General features: G+C 39.3%; 2 protein-coding genes across 3 annotated transcripts; one reads left to right on the top strand and one right to left on the bottom strand.

Annotated features, from left to right (window-relative positions):
* Positions 1-1455: 1455 nt before the first annotated feature.
* On the bottom strand, positions 1456-9248 carry LOC138060072 (ras-related protein Rab-24-like). 2 transcript variants are annotated; one of them, XM_068905771.1, is made up of 8 exons: positions 9006-9248; positions 8551-8619; positions 6943-7021; positions 6236-6303; positions 4035-4134; positions 3356-3409; positions 3114-3161; positions 1456-2588 (listed from the first exon to the last, which is right to left on the bottom strand). In XM_068905771.1, the coding sequence occupies exons 1-8, from the start codon at positions 9120-9122 to the stop codon at positions 2506-2508; spliced, it is 618 nt and encodes a 205-aa protein (XP_068761872.1). In that variant the 5' UTR covers positions 9123-9248; the 3' UTR covers positions 1456-2505. The 2 variants fall into 2 exon arrangements, with proteins under 2 accessions (XP_068761872.1, XP_068761873.1); XM_068905772.1 differs by having other exon boundaries at positions 9182-9234.
* Positions 9249-9268: 20 nt separating this feature from the next.
* LOC138060073 (armadillo repeat-containing protein 7-like) lies at positions 9269-18904 on the top strand. The gene is made up of 7 exons (XM_068905773.1): positions 9269-9430; positions 13638-13736; positions 13933-14001; positions 15684-15750; positions 15850-15920; positions 16461-16552; positions 17610-18904. The coding sequence occupies exons 1-7, from the start codon at positions 9322-9324 to the stop codon at positions 17652-17654; spliced, it is 552 nt and encodes a 183-aa protein (XP_068761874.1). The 5' UTR covers positions 9269-9321; the 3' UTR covers positions 17655-18904.
* Positions 18905-19285: the final 381 nt, after the last annotated feature.

Below are 19285 nucleotides of genomic sequence, written 5' to 3'. Positions count from 1 at the left end.
TCCTTTAGAGTCAAGTTTCGCATATCTGTTCGCAACAGATGTTCAGATTTTTTGGCTTGTTTCTCGTCTCAGTATTTGTCGTTATTTTAGGTCAGAAGGTGCCGTTGATTGGAAGTTACACTTCAAGTATCAGTATTTCCAGCCCAGAGAATTAACCGTTATTGAAGTCCTTAAGTTCCTTTTCTAAGTTCTCCGACACCGAGCGTAATTCGTAGGTATAAGATTACTAGTGAGATCATATAAGACCCTTTCAACCAACCTCTAGAGACACCAATAACAATAGAGAAATGTTCGACATCTGGTGGACGAACAAAAGAAGCTTATCAGAGATCTTTTGTTTTCGTCCACCAGCATAGCGGCGATGCAAATTTCCCTCTCGTAAACGGTCGTTGTCATTTCTCAGAACGGCCGTTGCCATTTGAAACGGTCGATGCCATTTATAACGGTCGACTGCACACTTCACTTCAAAGAAAATTAAAAGAAACAAACTAAGAAAAAATATTAACAAAAATTGAGACAAAAAAGGAAAAAAAAAAACATTTATAAAAGAAAAACTGGAGGAAAAAAAGAGTCCGAGAATTTCAAGACTCGAACTCGGGTTCTTAGCCCTCACCCTAAACAGAACCATAACCCGAACCCTAACTCATATGACCAGCGAGACACAACTCCCAGTAACCGCAACCTTTTGAGTTCTTAGACCTAATGAGTGTAATTCAGAGCTAAAAGATGGCATCGACCGTTTCAAATGGCAACGACCGTTTACGAACGGGAAATAAGCAGCGGCGATGACGTCACGTTAAAACCTCCTAATAGTATCGCGTTTATGGTTAACGCTAGGCTGCAAACTTTCAACTCGTCCATTTCTTTTGAGAAGTTACTTGATACCTGTAGCAAACACGCAGAAATGCGCTTTTTCCATTCCATGCAAAACGCAAGTTTAGGTGGACGTTTGCCATATGCCGTTTATAACACGATGCTAAATCTCTCTGTCAAGCGTGAGGAGTTAAGCAACGCCAACGAGTACTTCGCGTCGCAATAAACAATTATGTGATCGTAGCTATTTTGCTTTTATTTTGTCCTGTCCTGTTCGTACGATGTTGGCAAAGTAAGTAAGAATTGGATTGAATTTGGTTCGAGGACTGCACGGATGAGGCCCAGAAGGCCGAAACAGTACTGTCTGCTTACATTGTCAGAACCTCGAAGGTGGTAAGTAGAGGAGGGATTGCAATGTAGCAAAACGCGTGCTAAGCTTGCAGCAGGTTTTTTTAAGTATGAAATCCAGTTTTTGTCGGCGTTGCTGTTTCTGTGGTGACTTGAACATGAAGACGTGCATGCTTATAAAAAACGCAGTTCCTTTGGCAAGTGCAGATCACGAATCCATCCATCCACCGTGTAGGCGTATAGAGCTCCTTGAAAGTTTTTGCGGTGAAAATAAAATCATTAAGGACAATGTGATTATTTGACAAGACTATGTTTAATTTTCAGATTTCTAGAATTTTAAATCTCTTATCCCATCAGAAAATCTCTAACGCGTCCCTTCCGCAATGTGGTATAACTGTTGATCGCCATTTTGGATTATCAGCCATCCTTACACGAATTCGGACAAGAAGCGGGGAGCAAACAAACTATTTATAATGCGTCTTTGTATTCCAATAGGGAGCCTACACAAGAAAGGACGCCAAAAAACAATGGACATTTTGGCACATGCCTTTGTTGTCCTCGTCCTGACAACAGAGACCTGTAGATTCCAGGACGGGGACGGGTTTTGACTGCCCGTTTTTATCGCAAATACTCTTTGTAAGCAGCATAGGTTGCTCAGTTATTCTTATTGCTGGTAACTGAGCCTTTTTGGACCTTTTTGCTGATCGAAAAATCCCAAAACTGCGACTAGAGTGTTGTTGACTTGTTTTGACACGACGACATTTTTGCAAAACGACGACGGTATCACGTTTTTCCAGTCAAAATGACGCTGGTTTACGCGCGCTCCCTGTTGCTCTACGAGAAAATCTCGTACTCGTAGTCGTTCTCGTCCTAGAATCGAAAGCTCTCTAAAAACGACGTGAATTGACCACATTTGAGGTTGCGTAGGGCCGGGACGTGAGCACCCGACAATACATTTTTTGTTTTCTTCCAACACACTAGACCCATGCCGAACACCTTAGAACGGACCGCCGCAAAATGATTACAACGCGACGTTGCATAAACTTTTAAATGGCATTCTCAGTCGCACCCGTCGTCGTCTTTCTTGCTTTACCTTAAGCTCCCACCAAGCTTCTGTCTTCCGTGAATTAAATTCAAGTCTTTCTTGAGGATTGAAGTGATCAACGCATTATTCGTCTCGATGTAGAGATGAGCGTTTTCGGTTGGAAATCTTGCATGACATTGAGGCGATGTGCTTTGTATCCCATAACAAAGGAAGATGAACCTGGCGTTAACAATTGGAAACAATTGGTGACAAACCTATGCGGGTTTCATTTCTCGGTTCTATGGCGAGATGCGCCTTCTTTAGCAACTTCTACAATAGTCTTCCCTCTGGTTTTGAACTGAGTCGTCTATTTGAAACTTGTTTGTCTGCCGCTCCAAGTTATCTATTTGGAAAAGAAGGCAGTCGATCAGTGAGATAATTGAAAATGGTATGATCCAAGGCATGCCATGCCAGATGGAAGAAGAGTGTTTTCCTGAGGACTGTTGTCAGGCAGGGCTTTTCGACAATCTGAGTGGAAGTCGTTAGACACAGGGGATGACCTTGATCTTAGGAGGTCTTTTTTTTCTGGAATTTTGCATTGTGGCTAAGCTAGACAACAATCAATTCTCGGATTCATAACTGAAACCCCAGCTGCAATGCCTGAAAATTTACCAAGTGTCGGTCACATGACCAGTTTGATGAAGAAAGGAGATAAATTAATATTGAAGATACCAAAGGTTCTTTCGAATTTGTTATCGGCGGAAAACAGCCGGGCGCTTTTTACAACCACTCAGCCACCGTTAATTGACCAATCACTAAGCATTATTCACCAATCACTAATTTGCTAAGAAGCGGTTTCATGCTATCGTCTGAGGCTGATTTGATTGGTTGAAAGTTAAAGTATCATTTCTTATTATTTCATACTAACCGGAAGGTCTTTCCAGCAAGTCTTCTGCTATTCTTGTGAAAAGTTCCTCTAAGAAAAATATGCACGAGAAGGTCAAAAAAGGTTAGGTTGGTGAACAAAGTCATAAAATCAAACTTGTAAATGACATTAACCGGCAGCAAAAAGTGGGGTGAGATTGTTTAGAGGCAGGTGAACATAGTGTGTTTGGATTCACGATTGCATAGCAGGGAACCCTAAATGTAACATCAGGAAAATATACTGACCCACGTTCTGGCCGGTTTTGCTTGATGTCTCTATCACCATCTTTGCGTTTACTCCTAGAAAGAAAGAAAAACAAATGCTGGAATAACATAAGGCTGATTTGAACAAACATATTTGTTTGCTGCGCTTTTGGATCAACAGTAAAAACGCCGACAAAAGCGAAACGTTGTGAAAACGGTGACGCAATAATGGCTCCGAGACTTTCGAACCAATGAAATGAAGAGCGTCGAAGAATTTCAAAGCCAGTTGTTTACATTGGTTTCTTGTCGTTTTTAACGACACAATAAGGGCTTTTCTTTATCCTTGAGTGGGCCCATTTCTATAACTAAAGCTAACGCTCGAAAAGAGTACATGAGTATAAAAACAGCACTTCAAAAATAACACTGTAATAGCTACACGGTTAACGTTTGGAAAAACCTACCCCTTCTCGTTACTTACAGAAATGTCCTACATAACTGATTCACATTATTGCAAAAAAAACCTACAAGGACGAACAGTTACCCACTCTGCATTCAGATATTTATCACCGCTGAAAAGCCGGTCTTCCCCCGGAATTACTTCTATTTCAGCGACTCCCCGCCAGCTCCGGCTTCTTCAAAACCACGAATACCGTTCATCAATGGAATTGGAATGGAAACCGTAAATTAAGGGCAGGCACACCATCAATATAATCTTAAATACCTTGTCCGTAACTGACAGCTTCATCGAAGAAGACCTCTCTTAATCGTTCGCCTGAGTCGATTAAGTCACTTTTATTTCCACATACGTAAAGCATGCATTGCTGTGAAATAGAGACATAAAGGGCCAGTTTTACCCAAACTTAGTACGAATTTCAGCGAGTAACTTTCGACTCCCTGGGGGCCAGTTGCATAATAGTGCTCTTATGACGACCAGCCCTTTACGTCCGCCGTTAGCCGGACGTCTGTCGTTGCTAGGTCCCATCTACGGCGGACGTGCACGGGGCGTTGACGACGGATATACACAGGTAATTTAGGGAGCTTAAGCACGCGCGGTTGCCGTCCGCGTCTCAAAAACGCGCGTGCTTAAGCTCCCTAATTAGGCCAGATGTACACGTGCAACGTCAGTTGCAGAATGAATGAGAATTTTTTGTTTTTCATATTGGAGAGTCAGGTGGGCTTCGTTTGAAAATGGCTCAGGAGGTAAACCCACGAAGTCGAAAAGCTTGCTTTTCGGATGCCGAAATACGCAAATTAATATATCTTTTTTCCAAAAAGGAAGATATGCTAAAGTCAGAATTTGATTCAGCAAAAGAAAAAGGCGTGGGCGGAAACAACAGAATCAGTCACGACACAGGTGAAGACCACCTTACGACCATCTTACGCTTAGCCCTTACCTTATCTGGTCTAAATCTTTGTCGTGGCCGTCCTGAGTAACGTCAGATGTTTGCTAAAGCCCAAACGTCCCTGGTGTAACCCTTTTATGCAACCGGCCCCAGATTCCTTAAAAACTGCCAGCATTAAAAACATCCCTTCTCGAAACTATCACAGGTGATCGTTCTTTGGATATGTTTGCACCAAAGGAAAATAGCACTTACCGTGCTAGAACGACGATGGCTTTTTGGATATGTTTGCAACAAGGGCTAATTTGCAAACAAACAAAAGAATGCTAAAATGGTGGCCATTTTGGAATAAGGTGTATAGCTTCTATCCAAACTACATCTCCGATTCTCTGTACTCAAACGAGTCTAAAAGAAGCCACACGATGAAACACAATATGTCTGAGACAGTTGAGGACGGGCGGAAAAATACTTGGCCTTCAGTCATAGCGCTTCGCTGTCTGTTCGAGACCATTGCTTTCTCTGACGGCCTCGCCTGCTTACCGCTGGCTTGAAACTGAGCTCAGTTGGTAGAGCAGTGCAGCACGATCATGGGGTTTAAATCCCGTTCAAAGTTTTCCTGCACACAGACTCTCCGTGCGTCGAATGGCGCGCGGTCAATAGCTGGAGAATTGGAGCGAGCTCGAAGTGCGCGGATCCCTAACTGCTTCGACGGCTGCTCCACTCTCTTCTGTTTTACGAAATCGACCCATTTCTTCCTTCCCCTTTTGGCGATCATCTTTAAAAAATGGTATGCCATAAATCGGTAAACCTTCCGCTTCGTGTTCATCGCAGCAACGCAAACTGTAGGCATTCTTTTCTTTCCACATGATGATATTAACAACGATAGGAGCTAAGTTTCACCGTGAGCTTCTTGAATTGACGTCACTAGCGCCATTCTTTCCCATTTTTTCCGTGCTCGGACTTTAATTAACAATTATTCGCCGAAGGCGAAGTGATTATCGGTGAATATTCACTGAGACGAAGTCGAGGTGAATATTCACCGATAATCACTGAGCCTGAGGCCAATAATTGTTTTAGTATAAATACACAGGTGATTATTTCAAACAAGAGAAAAAAAAAAACATTTCAACGCGAAATCATCTTCACTTACAGTGGCAAAACGACTACTGGCAGCCATTTTGTCCGTCGAGGTGATTATCGGCTGATAATCCGAGATAGTGAGCCAATGAGAGCGTGCGATTTTGTATAACCACCTGTGTATTTATACTAATAAAAGTTAGTGGTGTCGTTAAATTTCGGCGGGATTTTCTGTAGCCTGCGAGCAGACGTCTCCTATTTTCTTTGTTTCCGCGTGCAACACAGGATATCACGAGGAGACGTTTGCACGCAGACTAGATTTTCTGCAGTTAAAAAAAATCGAAGAATTAAGCAAATCCAAAAATTCTTTCGAGGAAGTACTCTGGAAAACGTGCTTCTTTATTTACGACATAAATATTTTTAGCGGTTAGGTGTGCTTTAAGAAATGCCGCAACATGGAATCCGGTCGTCCGACCTTAACTCTGTAGTGAACATCAATACTCACTGGATTATTTGCTCTTATGTCATTCACATAAGTCTTGGCTTTTATAAAACTGGAGCTGTCACTGATGTCTGAAAATTGAACGCAAGCATTTGCAAATTAGAGGAAGTTTAAATTTCGAGTTGTGCAGCGAAAGCAATTCTCTATTTTCGAATGCTCCCAAATTTTGCACAAACTATTGTTTTCAAATGCTTTTGGGAATATGCAGTGTCCACAATAGCATTTGAAAACAATAGTTGATGCAAAATTTGGGGGACAAACAAAGTGTATTCTGGGGCATTCGAAAATAGAGAATACCTGCTTGTAGTCTATGAGGCCGAAAAATACAATGCCATTTTACTAACTCAGAAGAAGAAAAAGCGAAACAAACAGCCTGAGGTTTAATACTCAAACTCATTCCTGCCATTGTCGGATACCCAGAGGCGGCCGGCAGTCAGTGGGGACGAGGCGAATGACGTTACACAGGCAGCAGTGTTAGGAGGCGCGCTCGAACAGTTCGCCTGCCTAGTAAGCTCTTTCTAGTGCCGATTTGCTCGTGATTTCTTCGTCCAGTCCCGACAGAAAGTAAATTCCTTCTCCGGGTGCCAGCCCGCCAAAAAATGACCAAAATTGGTTTGTCATCAGTACAATACTTACTTCAATCCTTGAATTGCTTTCTGATGCCAGACAACACAGCGATAATTTCCTGTCTAAATTGTTACCGAGCTTACCATAACAGACAATGGCCGCCTTCCCTCCGCGATAGTATAGGCTGTTCATTGCTTCAAATCGTTCTGAACCCGCCGTATCCTGTGTAAAAACAAATTAAAGAGCAATTGTCGAGCGGAGCACCATGGTTGGCAAGAAAATATGGTAACACGATGCGAGAAATTTTGGTTGATCACGACGCCATTGTACGACCGTCTGTCCGAACCGTTCAACATTTCACGGCAAGCTAAATGTCGAACCGCTGGAACCCGCGTTTTTTGGCAGGAAGGTGAATGGCCAGCGTAGTGCACTTGACATTGCCTTTTATTAAAACAAGCAAAAATTTTGAAGGCAACCAAAAAACAAGCTATTTTTTCAGACAGAAAGCTGCGAAAGCAGGCGACGAGTAAATGCAACAGTAAGTAAGCGATGCTCAGCTTTGAAGAGAACGACTAAGAGCGCTAGAAAACAGGTGAAATATCAGTGACAGACAACGAGAGAGAATAAGACAGAGAGAAAGAGCAAGAAAGAGCCCGGATAAAGAAACGAAATTATGGTGACGAGCGGCGGACTGAAAGAGCAAGCATGAGAACGATAAAACAGAATAAGCCCTAAATATATTAAATGACGGTGATAAGAAACGGCAAAAAAAGCAAAAAGAAAAGAGCTCATTGAAGTCATAATTATATTGGAACTGCGGCTTTCGAAAGGCTTTGAGCCATGATCAAGCCATTATCTATCAGTGTTTTATTGAGAACAAGTTATTTTTTGTTTTGGTCCGCCTTCAGCAATTTCGTTATCAAAGGCCGAGAAACTGAATTTCTTGTCTTTATTGAGGGGGGGGGGGGGGGGTCCTAGTTTTCTTGTTCCCTTTAAAAGTTTGCTTGTGTTCCCTTTTTCCCGAAATTACTTCCAAACTTATTCTCAGCTTTTTGTTCCCCAGTTCAAATTAGCCGTGTTCCCTTGTTCCCCCAAACCCTGGGAGACCCTCTTTCTTCTTTCCAACTTTCCTTATTACTATTTCTTTCAACCATCCTTTTAACCTTTCACAATTTTTTCCTTCTTTTCTTTGCATCGTTTGTTTTCTTGCACTCGTCCGCAGCGTTTCAAACCGATTTAATAAACCTCCGAAAATCAATGCACTAATGCTATTATATGTTTTCGTGATTACTTTGCAAGCAAAGAAATCTTTTGTCAGTTTCTGCCAACCTGAGCCCCTCTTGATTTTTAGCAAAAAAGTTTCCATTCATTTTCACAATAATTACAAGGAAAACGTAGCTTTCAAACTAAAGAAGTCCTTCAGTAATATGAAACAAAAACAAATAACAATGTTCAGCATGTGACTTTCGAGACTGCCACTCAGAATTGAAAAAAAAGAATTAACCCGTTCACTCCTGTGAGGTTCCCCATTGACGATTAAAATCGTCTGGTGTTAGACAGAGTAAAATTTATAAGTCTCAGTGGCCCTTAATTAAGGGAGTGAAAAGGTTAAAAATAGGTGGAAAAAAACGGATACTTATTCAATAAGAAGTAAAAAATAATATCTCGACCCGGCAGAAAGCTCTCCTTTGGGTAATGACAGTAGCGCCTATAAACTGGATGGGAAATCTTTGTTTATCATAGCTACTCACCCAAATTCCAAGAGTGACGCCTTTTTCACCCACAATCACTTGTTTGGATACAAAGGCAGCTCCAATTGTCTACGAAGAATACAATAAGCACATTGTAAATCACTAAATGATCACGCTGGGTCCCGGAATAATCTGTTCTTCAGTAATGTTGAGGACCTTCCTTTTGGAATTTGAAGCTCTTTGATCTTTGAACGCCGGAATTTCCAAAGGATTGTTGAAAGAGGGGAGAAACAATCATTGTTTCTTGATCAATTATTTATCCACTAGCTTTCCGTATAAAGTCTCTTCTTAGCTTACCTTCTTCTGTGACCAAGTTACATGTAAATGTTTGCGGATAACTATCAAAAATGCTATTAATAACAATCAAAGTAACGAAATTTTATCCATGAATCACAATCCGTTGTTTATCTTCGCAATTATGAATAACACCGTTAGATTAACATTAGCGATCTTACAGGTTGATAGCGTGACAATTCGTTGAACTTGTTCTTGGTGTAGCGGATAACCAGAGCGGTTTTGCCGACACAGAATTGTCCAACAAGAACAACTTTCTTCTGCGTGTTAGACGCCATTAAATCGTGCCTTGTCTGTCAAGAAATCCCAAATGTAAATACAAATACTTTTGCCATACCATATTTCTCGCATCACTTCACCAAGAATAAACACAATATTCGTTTGCCGCTCAATAAACTCGGGACAGTTTATGTATTCTTACACGAAGCACTTATTTATTGGGAGGGCGAAGTAGTCAACATGGTGGACTGAATTGAAATGTTCACAAGTCAAGCGCGCATAGATCGCAGGACAGGTCCAGACGATCTTGGAAGGTTTGAATACTTACAGGCTCTAGTGACGGAATTTCAGGATACGGATCGACAAGGTATTCGATTTGCAGTACTTTAATTTATCTCTCTGCCTTCAAACAAAAGTGCTGAAAGTGCAATGGCATAAGCTTATAATAGGCCATTTTACACGAGTTGTTTGCTCAGCGACCTAGCCTATGAATGGCTGCGAGGCTGCCGGTGACCTTGCATTGATACAGCCCCGACTGGTTTTATCATGCAAATTGTGTTGTTGTAATTCTAATTAGTCCGTATTACCATTACAAAAGCACGGAGATTTGTATCAAAACAGGGTCACCGGCATCCTCGCTTCCATTCGTAGGCCAGGTAACTTAGCTACAACTGTAAAATGGTCTATTGTGCACGAGTTAGAATCCGCACAAATTTTTGAAAATTTGGAACAATAAGGTGTTTCCGGGTAGCCACAGTTTCTTTGTCATCAAAGTAAAGTGGCAGGGTATTCTTAAGTTACTCCTGTTTTTTTTTGTCTCTGGAGAATAAAATAAGGTTAATAATAGTGCCTCAATAGACCATTTTCGAATTCTCACGGCTGGACTGGATCTGCATGAAATGGAGGCTAATGCAGGCAAATATTTTCAAATGCAAATTTTAAATTTGCCCGCATTAGCCTCCATTGCATGCTAGATCCCACCCTGGTAGTAGAGCCTTTCTTTTGCTTGCTCGATTTTGGCGTTCTCGAGAAAGGCTCTGCATGAATCGAGTAAGATCTTTATTGAATATGCACTGCAATTATAACCATCGGTTTTGTCAATAAACAGATGCTCGCACTGGAAAAACCGGTTTGACGAGAGAAAACAAGAGACTAGTCCAGAAGTTCGGGCTGCGGCGGCTTCAAAGAGTTGACGCGATTCGGGCAGAGCCTCCTTTTCTCCTCCTCAGTAAAGAAAAAGACAAAAGGAGGCTCAGTGCTTGTGGGGTGGCTAGATCCAGTCCAGCTGTGAGAATTCGAAAATGGTCTACTAGGGGACACAGCTGTATAGAAATCAAATCAACACAAATCAAAACTCATGCCTAACCTTGGTTGTTGAGGAGAGGGGAAAACCGGAGTTCTGGGAGAAAAACCTCTCGGAGCAAAGTAGAGAACCAGCCAAGTCAACCCACATGTGACCCCAATTCTGGGATTCGAACCCCGGGCCACATTGGAGGCAGGCCAGTGCTCGTAACACTGCTCCATCCCTGCTCCCTCATACAGATAATTGAGAAAAAGTGTTTAGGAGTGCATGTGTGGTTTGGCAGGGCCGACGATAATAACATTCAGGGCTGTCCCCACCCTGCCAGCAGAGCCTTTCTTACAACTCAATGAGAAAGAAAGCACTGTGCAGAAATTGTGTAAGATCTTTATTGAGTATGTGCAAGCCGTCTTGCTTGGAGACAGTTTCAAACCCTGGCCAATTTTAAATCTTGATCGCACTCCTAGACATATCGATCTTTGTACTTAAGGCTCGATTGTCAAAATTAATTTGATGTGCATGCTACAGTAAACACCCGCGTATAAGAACCTAGAATTTTTGGGTTCAGGCTGAATGGGTTCTTATATTTTGGGGTAGTTTTTCCGAACTCAGGCTGATTAGGTTCTTAGTAGGTTCTTATTTGTAGGAGTTGTCATAGTGATACCATTCAGAGAACTAAGTATGTCATAATGGTTGAACATTTGTATTTTAAACAGCAAAAATGCCAAGCCTTATTTTTTTAAACAATAAATTCCTAAATGATTGAAGCACAGAAAGAACAAACATTTTCTTTGGGTATCACTGTTACAGTTGGACTGAAAAAGACAAGCAGTAATGTGTATTTCACAGGAGCAAAAGTCAGGGCACTCTACAGATTCAAGTCCCAAGGCTACACCAGTATAATTTTATACAGTATTCTATACTCTGTATTTATAAGATTTTCAATTAAACAAATAATTTTCATGGTGTTTCTCCGAAATTTCACAATTTCTATCAATTAAAATCCAGTATTTTGGCTACAAAATAAGAGTGTTTTTTTGTATAAGAACCTATTGCTCTTTGCCAGCCTAAATAGGGTCTTATATATTTGGGTACTAAAATGCCCTATTTCAGCCTGTAGGTTCTTAAATCACTAGGTTCTTATACGCGGGTGTTTACTGTACCTAAGACAGTTTGATCAGAGTGACAAGCCCAGAAACTTGGGCTGTGACGATTAAAAGACCATTATTACCGGTATTAAAGTTTTTGCCATCTTAGTTTGTCCAATGATGGGCTAATGATCATGATGTTGACTAGCAAATGATCTTCCTTTAACAGATTATGGTACACACACTGTGATTGGATAAATTAGGGGACCATGTTCTACAGTACTGCCCGCCATACGGCCTGCTAAATTTGAGATTACGGTAAAACATCCTCTAGGAAGTTTTTCGTGCCATTCCTGTATTGTAAAACTGTTTGAATCTTACTGTAGCAAGCAGCTATTTCAAACACCCAAGAAGATTTTATTAGTTTTTCGGATTTTGATACAATAATTTTTGTAGCAGTTGAACCTTCTGCTTGAATTCAACTAGTTTCTTTGCCCACATGGCTGAGCACTAAAGAGATAATTTATAATAAACATCTTCCTAACCTTGTTTTCTTAGTTCATACTGTAAATACGGACCCTTGTTTTTCCCCTTCGATTTATGGCATGCATGCTTCGTGCTTCAGGGCCATAAATCTAAGGGGAAAAAAGCAGGCCGTAATTTACAATCATGTATGGCCCTCAAACTCGGTTAGAAAGAGGTATTTATCATTCAGCTGCAGTCAGCAGAAAACCGAAATGTAAATACAACAGAAAGAGGAAAAGTGACATTATTGCAAGCCTACTGAAATGGTAGTGCGAGTCCTTGAAACTGAAGCAAGGGCCATTGAAGAAATTCCTCCTGAGGAACTTGACAACCTTTTATGTCATTTCTTCATCAAAGACTGGAATTTTACTTGAAAACCGAGGTCATCATTGTTAATATATCTGTAGACCTTATAACAAAGAATTTTCTGGCAAGTGTTTGAAATAAAATGCATGACGCTTTGCTTGACGACTCGATTGATGGGTTTGACAAGTCTTCATTTTGACCAATCAACAGCAACCTAAGATAAACGCATGAAACCTGGACGGTCACTCACTGAATAGTCACGTAAGGTAGTTTGTCATGTGAGGAAGCAAGTTATAAGTTAAAGTGGTACTACGACCAAAAAAACAGTTCTTTTTTTTCTTTTCAAAACTATGTTAACTAAACACTAACTGACCCAAGTTTTAAGTTCTGATTTTAAAAAGACACCTGTTTATTTTAACTGGAATTTTCTTATTTATTGGTCCGCCATTACTAACTTTAAAATCTTGAGAGAGCTGGGTCGAGGAGAAAATGACGTCAAAGACTCGCTAGTTTAAGAATGCAATGCGTGTGTACGCGGCCGAATTAATATGCAGCACGGGAGTTTCGGGCTTTCAGACTTTTAAACCCGTGTTTTGCATATGTAATAAATTGCGTTTACACGCTGAAATTTTAAGCTAGTGAGTAAATGACGTCATTTTCTCTAGATCCAACCCTCTGAGGTCCAATCGTCCAGTTTTGAACGTGAGTAATGGCGGACCGTGAAATCCAAAACTTACACTCAAAATAGACAGCCTTTGGATAAAACTCAAAGCTCAAAATTTTGCCAGTTAGGTGTTAAGCAAACACGCTTTCAAAATCTGAAGAAAAAAAGGAAATGATTTTTTGATCATAGTACCACTTTAAGCTTTATGTTTCTTTTATTTTCTGACTGAGTTGAATAAAAAATCTCTTATTGGATGATTTAGTGTGTACTACCATGGGGTATTTTTACTCGTCTCTTGTCTTTTGACTCGCCCTAGAGGCTTGCCAAAATACAGCGAGACTTGTAAAAATATCTCCTGATACTACACACTAAGTCATCCAATAAGATATAATAATGTATTTTGTTTCATTCCTCAGTCTGATGCAGGACCATAGTTTCATCTTAAGAAACTAACTTGTTTTTTTGTCCATTGCTGTCTTGCAATGTGTGGCCAAAACTGATAAAATGTTGACTGACCATCTCCGACTGCTTTCTCATGACAGACGATATCTTAACAAAAACATAGTTGTTGAATTGGAGTGATACACTGTACCCCAGGTCATTGATTGAATAATGATCCTTTACAATTCCTTATATGAAGCAACCCAAAACACTGGATGACCACAAATGGAGGGCTTTTTGTTTTTGTCAGGAGCTAAAGAAGAAATCCTGGCAAATCTTGCCAACTTTGCCTATGATCCTATCAACTATGATCATTTCAGGAAGTTGAATGTGGTTGACCTCTTCCTTGGTATGAAGCACATAATATTATTTTTGAATGATAATTTACAGTATTGTTAACGTTTGCTTATCAAGGTTGTGTTTTATTGGTATGAACCATTTTCACAGCAACTGGATGATGGTTGAAACTTTTTGTCTCTCAAGATGTCCTTGGAATCTTGGTTAATCTTATACAATGTGACAATAGTTTGTGGGCTTTATTACAGACATGCTCACAGAGGAAAATGAAAACTTTGTTGAGTTTGGAATTGGAGGATTGTCCAATTGCAGTCTGGGTATGTATTCACATTTAAATTAAGTCCACAGGGCCCACGTACATACATGTGCTATACTAGAATGACTCTTATGCAATTATTGTAGTATTTTTATAAAAGGATGTTTTGTTGACAAAGATGAGACTGTTGCATAATGAATTCTTTGCTTATTTTTTAAAGAACTTAAATGCCTGGATGCATGGTCATATTGCACATCCATCATTGCATATTCGTCATTTTTGCATATCCATCATTTTTGGTCATAATAATAATTAATGTTTAATCAAGTGACGGTTTTTTGATTTTTTTAAAATTTTCGAATTTTTGTTTAAATTGCCACAAATGGTTTAGAAATGAAAGGAAAAGCAATTCTCTGTTGTTGTTGTCATTGTTTTTTTTTTTTTTGCCATTTCTTGTTTGTATTCCAGAATTATCGTATGCAAAAAAACTTTGGCGGTGCCATTTGCTGAACAAGAAACAAAAGAAACCTTTTGTGTTTTTAGATAATTACATTATTGTATATCTTGCAAAAATCAGCTCTTGAGATTCGAAATAAATTCACCCAATTCTCCCACTATTTTCATTCATTTTGTCACATAGTACGAGAATTTTGTTTAATTATCTTAATAATAATAATATAATCATTCTTGGAATGCATTACTCACAGTCTCAATACTTTTACATATGATTAAGGTCAGGCTTGAAGGGTTTCAACACTTAGAAGACACAGTACTCTAAGACACTCTGTTTAGATCGAATAACGGTACAACACTGTATCACGTAACAGCATTGTTATGGTACCATATGAAACACCGATTATTTCCAAACAAGATGTGATCATTATTATGATGTAATGTCATTATTATGATGTTAATGTTACCTTGTAATGTTACCTTGGCAATGGGAAAGCCCAGCAAAAACACCCTATATTTTGGATTTAGTTGCTCATATCTCAAAAACGAACTTGGTACCCTCATTTTTTATTACTGAAAAGTCATTAGAAGGCCATGATGAAACTTCCTGCAAAGTTTAAAAACATTCTGTATAGAGGATTCAGAGCTACCTTTAAAAAATTACAAAATTAAGATGGCTCTGAATCCACTAGTTTGCAGAAAGTTTCGATCATCATCCGCAGCCCTTCTGATTACTTTTCAGAAAAAACCAAGTTCGTTTTTGAGATATAAGCAACTAAAGACAAAATAAAGGGTGTTTTTACGAGCAATGATTTGTGTTTCATTTGGTACCACAATATTGCCAAATATATACATGATACAACATTGTGGTTCCGATCCTTCTAATAAGAGCGCCACTTGGAAGTGTTGAAACTGGTTCGAGCCTCCTTAAATTATAAGAATTAAATATAAAAACTAATAAACTAATTTAAAGTGCATTTGCATATTATAAAAAAAGAATAAAATAGTAAAATGAATTAAGGTCTAGGTTTTGGGTTATAAAAGGGTTTTAAAAACAACAAAGAATAAAATCGCAAATTACATCGAGTGAAGTAACATAAATGCTTTATGAAAAAGGAAAGTCTCAAGGCCCGTTTTAAATGCCTCGATGCTGTTAGATTTTTTAAGATAGAGGTGCAGACAATTCCACAACAATGTTTAATTTTCAGCGTTCAACATTTTACAATAATGTATCTCAAACTTAAATTAACTGTACCTTGTCACATCAATTCCTCATTTTCCATGTGGCAGACAAAGAGATCAAACAGCATATTATACAAAATGATGGAATTTCTTTGGTAATCAATTGCTTGTCCAGGTATGCTACATGTTACTATATGTTTTTTTCTGTTCATTCATCTGATGTTGTTTCATTCATTTTTTACTTACCGGTAATATTAATTTCGTTATTTATCAGTTCTAATGAGGAAACTGTTTTGTCAGCTATCACTACTCTGATGTTTCTTACCACACCACAAACACGAGAAGGTAAGTGAAACAAAATGTCATGGTGTTAGGCTATCACTGGAATTTTTTTATCCAGATCATGTTATTCTGTCTTATTAGGCTAAATATTGTAAAGAGTAAACAACACATCAATTGCTCACAGGCAAGTATTAAATTGGGTGGGCCTTGCTATTGAATACAGCCTCTTTAAACGTCCATTTTCCAATTTATTGCTGTTTGCTTCTGTTTCAAAGCAAATCTTTGTGCTCAACCATCCAAATGAAAAAAACTTGGGGATTTTCATGCAAGTCAAACCCATTTTTATTGGTATGGTAAATGTGCACCAAGACTCGCTTTGAAGCAGAGGCAAACATTTTGCTGCCAGTGTTACTCATTTAGGATTATTGTTTGTCATATGAAGCCCTTACCAGTTCACAGCATTTCTTCAATTTTACTGACTGAGGTTATAGGGCATGGTTTTCAGTTGTCCAGTAAATCAGTGTTTTCTTCATTAATGATAGTCAAGCGACTTAATGAACCAAAATTTGAGTTTATTTATTCTAAGTGCAACTTTGACCTCAGAGATCACATCAGATGCCATTGTTGACTGCATGGAGAAATTTGCAGCCTCTTCAAATTCCAGGCTCAGCAACTTGGCAAAGATTTTCCTCCAGGTACTGGTACATGCTGGATTATTAGGGTTGCAGGTCGTTATTTCACCGAAGCTGAAACAACCCAAACCTTTACTAATACTAACATTAGGCCTAAGCACTGTGCTTTAGAGAATGTTGAACCCAAAGGTTAGCATTTTTGTCATGTTTTGGGTTGTTTCAGTTATGGTAAAACAATGACCTGCAACATTACTTTTAAATTAACCTGCAACCTGCACTTTACACGCTCCATCCATTGCAAGCCATTAACTCCATAAAAGACACCTTGAGTTTTAATGGTGAAGAAGCTCTATTTTTTGGTCTCCATATAACAAAGACATTTGGTCTTGTCACAGATTTAAAGCTAAAAAAAATTAAAACATGTTTTTCCTCAGTAGACCAAACTCGTAATATTCAAATCAAGCCTTCCTGAAAGCGGCTCTGAATATTGATGATGCACAGTGAGTTATCCAAAAATTGGAGTCAGACACACCATTTTTTACAACTTTTGGTTCAATAGTATACTTTATAGCTCTGTACCGTGAAAAAAATTTCAGATTTTTTTTATGATCAATATTTTGCCTTTCATAAGTATAAAGGATAAAAGGATAAGACAATCTGGGTAGAACAAGATGCGGTTTTTGAGACAAATTTGCATATTAAAAATGTGAAGCACAGTACAAGCTTAGTTCCCCCAGCCTATCCTTTTTTTTTAATATGTTGTTTTCTCTGCTGATCCGTAGAGCTTTTGTAGTAACTTCCTCCTGGTCTTCAAATTATTCAATCCAAGGGTAGACTACGAGCAGTCCCTTTGTTTTCTTATAGTCCGTCGAGAGCGGAGCGAAAAAAACAGGCCGCGCGAAAGTTGGCCGCACGAAAGCTGGTGTCTGGGCGGCCAACTTTCGCCCAGACACCAGCTTTCGCGCGGCCTGTTTTTTTCGCTCCGCTCTCGACGGACTATAAGAAAACAAAGGGACTGCTCGTAGTCTAATCCAAGGGTGATTACTTCTAAAGCTGTAAAAAACATGACATAAAGCAGCATATTATTAATGGAGCTAATATTTCTCTCTCTTCTCTGCAGGATTACTGTAAAAGGGCCGGCCATTCTAGGGAAAAAACAAAGTGAACACTTGCTTCAAATTTCTGACATTTTTTTGTTACTAGTGCTCAGCACAAATATCTTGCTAGAAACAAAAAGTTCACCAGTGGTTATTTTTTGTTCTTCCAAAGTAAAGCACGTTTTAAAAGCCTCTTTTTTTCTTTCTGACAAAGGAAGACTGCAGAGTGTTGGTTAGAGCGAGTTTCAATTGAGTGTCGTAAAACCAAAACCAAAACCAAAGTAATTACTTTGGCCATTAAAAAAGGACTGAGACAATCCGGCAAACCAATCAAAACTCAAAGTAATTACATATAGCCGACACAAAGCGCGGGAAAATGTGCACGCGTGAGCCACGATTGGTTTTGGTTTCACTTCTGATTGGTTGAAAAAATGGCGCGAGAACTTTGAACCAATCACTGAGTGAAGTAATCATAAACCAAAGTAATTATCTAATTACTTTCGACACTCAATTGAAAACTGCTCTGTAATAGTTATTTCCTTTTGAAATCCCCTTTTTGTGGTGATGTCTTACACAATACTATTACTGCTATATTTATCAGTGTTTGACCTAAATTTTGTCATGAGACCCTTCCTGAAAAGTGTCTTTCAGCTCTTGCAAATGTGATGGGAATTTGCCCACATGATTTGCCTACACTTGCTCCACTAGACTGCTCACAGTCCCTTCTGAGTTAGTCAAACTGTCCGCTTTGGTCACACAAGTGAGCGGAGGGGAGAATGGTGATTATCTTTGCTCAATCACCAATCTGCCCTCAGCTCGCTTGCTTGACCAAAGCGGGCAGTTCGACTAACTCAGAAGGGACCGCGAGCAGCTTACTCTATTGCTCCACCGCTTAGGAAAGTAATATAATGGGTCATCTACTTCAATCTCTAGTACCGGTATGATGTAATAAGTGGTAAAAAAAAATATTTCTATTTTTCATTTTAACTCTGAACCACTTTCCCATGGCTGTCATCTTAACTTTAGCTGTTCCTTACTTGAAGCAGTTTGATGGCATGCCTAGATAATCATACAGATAATAATACTAATTATTGTAATTTTCACCATCATGCAAGTCTTCCCTACCTTTTGCTTTATCTTGATATTAATAATTTTTTGTGTAACTGGTGAAAGATGGGTTCAATCCCAACCCTAGGCAGACAATTTCTCTGTCCTTATGTGGCCATGACTTTTGTTACTAGGTTTATCGCTTATATGAATTACATGGGGGAAAAGGTAGCACTTCAAACTACTTTTTAATAGATTTTCTCTGTTGAAATAACTCAAAGTGCTACACTGGTATGAAATATGGACTAAATATCAAGAAAGTGAAAATGAGCAACAGAAGAGGAAGAAAAGTGCACATGAGGCATATGGAAGAATCCACAGATGAGGTGTATTAGTTGATCAATCTAATCGCTGTTTTGTGTATGCCAACATTCAAGCCAGATGATCACAAAGTGGCACTATTGATGACATGCAATAACCACAGGCAACACAGAGTGTGTGAACTGCAGGTTGCAGGTTAGCTTTGCAGGTCATGGTTTCACCACAGCTGAAACAACCCAAACGTTTACCAATGCTAACATTAGGCCGATACACTATGCTATATAGATATGGTTTGGGTTGTTTCAGTTATGGTAAAACAATGACCTGCAAC

Source organism: Montipora capricornis, chromosome 8 (assembly GCF_036669925.1).
Source record: "Montipora capricornis isolate CH-2021 chromosome 8, ASM3666992v2, whole genome shotgun sequence".
Classification (NCBI taxonomy): domain Eukaryota; kingdom Metazoa; phylum Cnidaria; class Anthozoa; order Scleractinia; family Acroporidae; genus Montipora; species Montipora capricornis.
This window is presented reverse-complemented; position numbering and strand designations above follow the sequence as displayed.

What these genes read in the sequence shown, in the direction of transcription:
- LOC138060072 (XM_068905771.1), bottom strand. Translation starts at nt 9,122, where the DNA reads ATGGCGTCTAACACGCAGAAGAAAGTTGTTCTTGTTGGACAATTCTGT. An exon ending in AATTGTCACGCTATCAACCT is followed by an intron (nt 8,620 to 9,005) that starts GTAAGATCGCTA and finishes TATTCTTCGTAG; the next exon opens with ACAATTGGAGCTGCCTTTGT. An exon ending in CTTGCTGGAAAGACCTTCCG is followed by an intron (nt 2,589 to 3,113) that starts GTTAGTATGAAA and finishes TTTTCCAAATAG; the next exon opens with ATAACTTGGAGCGGCAGACA.
- LOC138060073 (XM_068905773.1), top strand. Translation starts at nt 9,322, where the DNA reads ATGTTCACAAGTCAAGCGCGCATAGATCGCAGGACAGGTCCAGACGAT. An exon ending in TCAGGATACGGATCGACAAG is followed by an intron (nt 9,431 to 13,637) that starts GTATTCGATTTG and finishes TGTTTTTGTCAG; the next exon opens with GAGCTAAAGAAGAAATCCTG. An exon ending in TGTGGTTGACCTCTTCCTTG is followed by an intron (nt 13,737 to 13,932) that starts GTATGAAGCACA and finishes GCTTTATTACAG; the next exon opens with ACATGCTCACAGAGGAAAAT.